The 7,502-nt window shown below is 34.4% G+C and overlaps 1 protein-coding gene across 1 annotated transcript; it reads left to right on the top strand.

Moving 5' to 3' along the window:
• The first annotated feature begins 805 nt into the window (after nt 1-805).
• LOC131161456 (uncharacterized) lies at nt 806-3,579 on the top strand. Its single transcript, XM_058117226.1, has 3 exons — nt 806-906; nt 2,675-2,894; nt 3,161-3,579. Exons 2-3 carry the CDS (start codon nt 2,692-2,694, stop codon nt 3,444-3,446), a joined length of 489 nt encoding a protein of 162 aa, XP_057973209.1. The 5' UTR covers nt 806-906; nt 2,675-2,691; the 3' UTR covers nt 3,447-3,579.
• The last annotated feature ends 3,923 nt before the right edge of the window (nt 3,580-7,502 follow it).

Genomic DNA, 7,502 nt, shown 5'->3' with positions numbered 1-7,502 from the left:
CCTATCTTATTCTCCATGAAATTTTTCTTTAGAAGCCGAGAGAGAACTCCCTGTAAAATAGTTGGAAATTTCACTTGTAAGAGTTCTCCTATATAAAAAAATTAAGAAAAAAATGAGTGGTTTATATAAATGATTGAACTCAAGACCTAGTAGCTTAAGCTTTTAGATCAAGATAGAGCTCACTCATGTAAATATCAAGCCATGAAGACCAATAACAATGTACTTATATATGTACAACAAGTTTGCATAAATTGTTGTGAGTTGTTAGAGAACTCATCCTCAAAACCTAGGTGTCAAGAAGAGAGAGTTAAGAGATCTTATACTGACTTTAGAATTGCTCACAGAGATAATGTAGGACTAGACGCACACTAATATTCTCCCTCGAGCTCATAGGGGAAAATGAGGTCAGGAGAAGTCCAACTCACTAAGAAGCCAAACAGCCCAAGGTCCAGCTCTGATACCATGTTAGAGAATTCATTCTCAAAATTTAGGTGTTAAGGAGAGAGAGTTAAGAATATTTTATACTGGTTTTGGAATTACTCACAGAGACAATGTGAGACTGGATGCACACTAATATGAATAGTTAGGAAAAAAAAAAAAAGGGCAATTAAGTTTGGATAAGGATATTGGTAGTAGAATTGTGTTTAGTTTAATTAGTAATAGAATTGTGTTTAGTTTAACTAAGTTCATTTATACATACATATGTTCAAGGGGTTTATTTATATTTTATGAATTATTAGGGGTTTATTTATAAATTCTATGCTTTAATAAGAGAGAGAATTAAAACCGAAGCGCGAAGGCTATTTACATCATTCCCGCGTTGGCGCTTTTTGAAATCTGACTCGGCTCGCTCCTCAGCAACCAGCGGGGAATAGAAGATCCGTCGGCGGCGTCGAAACTGAGTGTGTATGAATCAATGCTTAATACCTTTGTTCCTTTGATTTCTCCTTTACTTTCTCTCTTTGGATTACATTTCTTTCCACGTTGCTTGTTTAAAAATCTCATTCTTGAGGTTTCTGTGATTTCTCCTTTCCTTTCTCAATCTCTTTAAATTACATTTTTTCCATGTTGCTCGTTTAAAAATCTCAATCATGAGGTTTCTTAAGCCAAAAGGTTTTTGCCAATCAAGAACACTCTTAGCTATGGGATTTCTCTGTCATATCTTTTATGGGTTTTTCACCAAGCTTTGATCCAGGGTTTTAGGAGGGTTTATACAACTAAAAGGCTACTATTATGTTTAAATTTTCTTTTCCTTGTTCTAAAAGGTCCAAAATGCATTTCCGAACAAGAATCCAAGGAGGTTTGGGATTTCTCTGTCATTTCTTAGTGGGTTATTCGCTAAGCTTTGCTCCAGGGTTGTAGGAGTGTTTACACAATAAAAAAGACTACTGATATGTTTAGTTTTTTGTTTTCATGTTCTTTAAGGCTCTGGGGTTCGTTATGGTAATTTCTATTCATACTTTTGAGCTTAACTAATTTTAGTGTTGTTTTATATCTTTATCACATAATTTAAGGTAATTTGGTTAGGGTTTTAGGGTTCTTTTAGAACCTAGTTTAAGTCTATAGCCTTTATAGAGGCCAAATAAAATTTAAAAAATTGGTTTGGCCTGTGTGTTTTTTTTTTTTCTTTTCTCCAGACTAAAATATTGTTTATTTTTCTTGGAAAAGTTTCATAGTTTTTGCTTTTGATATAATTTGAAGACTAATAAATGTTCTACCTAACCATATCCAATTTGTCTAAGAATATAAATTGCACTCTCTAGATGAACACTTTGTTCAGTTTGTTTAGGTATTAAATTCTATGCCTCCTTGGCCATAGCTCTTCTGAATTTTTATTGTAAAGTGTAATGCTACAATACTAGATCTTTATTTATTGTTTTCATAAATAATTCAGTGCATTGCTTCGCCATTTTTATTGATGGGGATCTAAATGATCCTCAAGAAATTTTTTTAATGATATGAGGTATTGTTGCAGAATTTGTGTTGTCTTAAAGATTTTTGGGCAATTTGAGAAATTTTTATACTTCCATTAATTTGTTTAATTGTAATGATAGACCTAAATAAAATTATTTAGATGTATATTTTAAATTATGAATTTGAAAGTAGCTGTTTAATTGAAGTCTTATATTTTAGGAGAACAGTTTATGGTCTAAAAAATTAAAATGCTTGAGAATGGCATCCAATTTGAAGCAATTTTCTTCATTTCTCCTTTCCTTTCTGTATTCTTTTCGATATCCAAATGGAAGAACAAATTGGTGGAATCTTCTCGTACACATTTTCTCTGCAATTCTCCTCACAAGAGAAAATGCCCATTAATTTATTACTGGCCATTTTGAATGCATGGGGCTGCTAGAGTCCATGGTGATTTTACAATGGACAGAAAATTATAGGAGAAGATCGATGCTTCATGCATTCTAGTGAAAAAGTGAGCTTTCAAGGTTTTAGCTTTTCTTTAAAAATGGAAAAAAAAATGATGATTTACACTGTGTGTTTATCGGATTGTGGATTCATACACATTGTGGTATAGATCAAGTAGGTAATCCTGCTTTGGTAAATGGCTTTGAAAAGCCATTTATCAAGGGAGACAATGGTATTGAAATGCCATTCATCTTCATTGGCATTTGACTATTTTAGTACTTTATTTTTAACCCTCCTTTCATCATATTTGATGTAGAATTATAAGGCGGATCAATGGGACAAAATCACATGCCTTATTGGTCAAATATTGTTGCTTTCCTGTGTCTTGGCATTTCTGTATATGCATTCTATCCCCAAGAACTGCGTCTGCACCTTCTGGCTCCCTCAACTGAAATCGCCTCTCTCAGAAGTGCAGTGATCGCCTGTCTTTACAGTATTTTCCATAGGTTCAAATGGCTCTTACTTCATTATGATCAGTAAGTTGAGTAATAACTTGAATCTGTCAGATAAATTTTGCATCCTTTTTCTGCTTTTGTGATACCTCAAAGACATCACAAACTTGACAACTTTTTATTTTTGTGATTTGAATCTTTCATTATGATTGGTAAGTTGAATATTTTCTGCGGCCTTTTTTATGGCCGGAGGAGCCGGGAGAAAATGGGATTCAACTTCCTCTAGTAATTTCATTGAGCACCCTGTCTCAAACTTGACACTTTTTATTTTTTTGTCAATGAGCATACAGGGGACGGGGTGAGGTTATAATGGAACTTGTTCATATTTTTAGTGAAAGTGTGCTCGTCATCTATTTCGCTCACATAGTGCATTCTTATGATGTGGAAAATTCATCTGATCTCCGTAGAGACATGGAAATTCTTGTGGGAACAGCTATCTTATTCATTCACGTCGTCTTCTGTCTCATTCTGCGCCTTTCCTGCTGCAGTTACGAGTTATCAAGGAGAACGATAGAAGTCTCAATTGCCGTCTCTACAGTATCTCATCTTTGTATGAATCACATGTCAATGCTTTAGACTTACATCTGTATCACGCCTTGGGTGTTTTGGTTAGCCCGTGAACAGAGCGGAAAATGTAAGGGTACATTTATAGCATGTAAATTTGCGAAGAGAAAATCAAACAGCTCAAAAGTTGTGATGAGTTGATAAACATGTCGGGTATGGCTCGTTTTCTTCTTCTTCTCCTTCTTGTTTTTGTTTTTACTCATTATTGTGGCACAACCTATTAATCACCCTTGAGTTGATTTAAGAACTCTGATAACATTTCAAAGTAAATTTATTATATAAAATATCAACGTTCACTATACAATTACAGCCGTAACTTAAGCTTTAAGTTCCGCTAGGTAGAGTTGCTTATAAAAATCATTTTTTGTCAATTCACATGATCAATTTTCACTGTACTTATTCCAAAAATGGATTAAGATTTGGCATTTTTTTTTTATTTTTTATTTTGTAACTAATGCTTGCTAATGTTGATAAGAACACTAATTTTATTTGAGGTTTTAAAAAAAGCTTTTACCTCTCTTTTATGTATTACAATATTAAAAAGGTTGTAGTATCCTTTATATGAAATTATTATTTCAATTATATTTAAGTATTTATATTTATATTTTACATTAATTCATTACCAGAAGATATCCAGCCAGACTTACAGAGAAAGATTGCTTCTCTCTCTGGGCCTCTCAAAGATATCTTCTTAGAAGAAATTCATCAACTGGCACTCACTGCTCTTGAGAAGTTATGTGACACTCATCAATTGTTCTCAAAGATGATCAAGCAGAATCATAAGTTCACGAAGTAATGCAAAAAACCCTACTTACAGATCAAATGTAAAGAAAAGAATTGTATCTGTAGTCCCAAAAAGAAGAAGCATTTCAAAGACTACGGTTCTAACAAACTTTCCAAGAAAGATCACAGAAAGAAGAAAAGATTTAGATTCTTCAAGAAAAAGAACCGAAGAGGACATGATAAATCTCCTCGCTGTTTCATTTGCAAGAAGAAAAGACACTATGCAAAACAATGCCCGATGAACAGGACAAAATCTGCAAAGCTTGTCCAACAGTTACAAAATGAAGAAATTGATGCAGATGCAGAATCCGTTCTCTCAGAACAAGAAGAGATGACTGAAGACAATATTCTCGTCCTCATAGATTCAGAAGATTCTGATTCAGACATTGATGATCACTCGGACGAATCCCTTCAAGTTCAACCAGTCCAGCTTATCCTCTTCTCTCAAGATTCTCATATTAGTCCACATGTCCAGATCCAGCTCCTTCCTGAAAAACATGGTAAACCCATTCCTGCTGTTGCATTCATTGATACAGGATCTCATAAGACCATGATCAATCCTAAAGTCTTACCACCAGATTGTTGGTCTTCCCATACTCATTTTTTAGAATTTAATACTATACTGAATTAGAGGAGAAGTTTTGATCTTAAGGGGCATAAATGCAAAGAATATCAAATCTAAAGCAAATGTAATAATTTTTGCAATCTTAAAATCAAATTACGAGTCTGTTAAAACCAAAGTGCAAAGGCTATATATATTTATATTCATTATAGCATTCTCTATTGGGTGGTCTTGGGCCTTCTCAATCCCAAAAGCTAGCTCATGGGGTGAGACTTTCCTTCATACTTAATAACTGACAACCAAGCCCCTTCCACAACCGATGTGGGACAAACGCCAACAATCCCCCCCTCACACATCGGGCTCCAAACTCCATATGAATTGGGCTCACCAAATTGACAGAACCACATGCCCAACATCCTAGGTAGAAACCATGGGCTCTGATACCAGTGTTGGATGATCTTGGGCCTTCTCAACCCCAAAAGTTAGCTCATGGGGTGAGGTTTTCCCTCACATTTAATAACTGACCACCAAGCCCCTTCCACAACCGATGTGGGACAAACCCCAACATTCTCATTCCCGCATTCTCACTTTTTGAAATCTAGTTGGTGGCGGCACTGAGCAGGGAAGAGAAAATTAGTCAGGTGTTTGTCTGCTTTCATGATTTCTTCTTTGCTTTTTCTCTTTAGATAACATTCTTTCCATGATGCTGGTTTTAAAATCTCATTCTTGAGGTTTCTGCAATTACTCCTTTCCTTTCTCTTTTTTGATTACGTTTTTTCCCCCATGATACTTGTTTAAAAATATAAATCTTAAGATTTCTTAAGCAAATGCGTATTTCCAATCAGGAACCCAAGAAGGTATAGGATTTTTCTGCATTTCTTAAATGGCTATGCATTAAGCTTTGCTCTAGCAGGGTTTTACACTTTACACCAAAAAAAGCAGCCTCCTCGGGTTTTTTAGATTTTATTCCCCCATGTTATAGTACTACGGGTTCGTTCTAATCATTTCTATGAACTTTTTAGAGAGTAATTGTTGTGTCGGGCATGCCACTTGTGCCAAACACCAATACTAATGTTATTGAAAATATAAAGAACTAAAACAAATGCAGAACCTAATAATGAAATACAGTAAAAAAGAAAAAAATAAGTCAAGAATTTAACGAGATTCGGTACAGAATTACCTATGTCCTCGGGCGCCGACGATCAATCCACTATTTCTTGACAAAGTACAATTTTGAGGTGTGTTTTACAAATGGAGAGTTGAGCTCTTTATATAGCTTCAACCTTAAGTCTAAAAAACACTTCTCACCAATGTGGGACAAATAATACAAAAAATTCAAAATAACTTTTTATATTAATGTGGAACTATTCTACCAATGTGAGACAAAAAACAACAAATCTCCACCTTGACGATAAATTCAACAAATTTTTCAGTCACTTACATTTTCTGAAGTTCCACATCATTGACGCCTTCCAAAAATATTCAAACTTGCAGGATATTGATCAAGTCTAAATAATGTTTGAACTTGATTGTTGTCACAATCTTGGTCAATATATCTGTGGGATTTTCAGCTGTAGCAATCTTCTGAAGAAGTATTTTACCTTCATCAATAATATCCTGCATAAAATGAAATCGAAATTCGATGTGCTTCATTTGTGTATGGTAGATTTGGTTTTTTGGCAAATGAATAGCACTTTGGCTATCACAGAACACAACAATGTGCTTATGAACAACTCCCAAATTTTCAAGTAAACCCTACAACCAAATAGCTTCCTTAACAGCCTTTGAAGCTGCCATGTACTCTGCTTCTGTTGTAGACAAGGAAATGATAAACTGTAAGGTATAACTCCAACTCAATGGATCATTAGCAAATATAAAAACTTATCCAGTAGTTGATCAATGTTTATCCAAATCACCTGCAAAATCAGAATCCACATATCCAACAACCCATTGTTCAATAGTATTATTTTTCTCAAATACTATACCAACATCAATTGTATTCATAATATATCTCAAAATCCATTTCACAGCTTGCCAATGTCCTTTTCCCGGATCATGCATATACCTGCTCACCATACTAACAGCTTGTGAAATATCAGGTCTTGTACAAACCATTGCATATATCAGACTACCAACAACACTTGCATAAGGAACTTGTGACATATACTTACATTCCTTGTCTAATTTAGGAGATAAAACTGCACTAAGTTTGAAATGAGGAGTAAGATGAGTGCTTATTGGTTTTGACTGCTTAAACATGCCAAAACTCTGTATTACCTTCTTCAAATACTGTTTCTGAGACAAACTAACTCTTCCTCTCATTTTGTCTTTGCGAATCTCCATGCCAAGTATTTTCTTTGCTTCACCAAGATCTTTCATCTCAAACTCTTGATTTAACTGACTTTTCAACTTGTTGATTTCTTCCTTATTCTCTGAAGCTATCAACATATCATCAACATACAAGAGTAAATATATAAAAGATCCATTTTGTAGTCTGCAAAAATAAACACAATGCTCATGTTTGTTTTTGATGTACTTCTGACCCATCATAAACTGAAGAAATCATTTGTACCACTGTCTTAGAGGCCATTTTAAACCATACAACGATTTACCCAGTTTACATACCCAATTTTCTTTTCCAGTGACCTAAAATCCATCTGCCTCAGTCATATAGATTTCCTCTTCCAAATCACCATGTAAAAATGCAATTTTTACATTGAGCT

The sequence above is a fragment of the Malania oleifera genome, chromosome 8 (assembly GCF_029873635.1).
Source record: "Malania oleifera isolate guangnan ecotype guangnan chromosome 8, ASM2987363v1, whole genome shotgun sequence".
In the NCBI taxonomy this organism is placed as follows: Eukaryota; Viridiplantae; Streptophyta; class Magnoliopsida; order Santalales; family Ximeniaceae; genus Malania; species Malania oleifera.
This window is presented reverse-complemented; position numbering and strand designations above follow the sequence as displayed.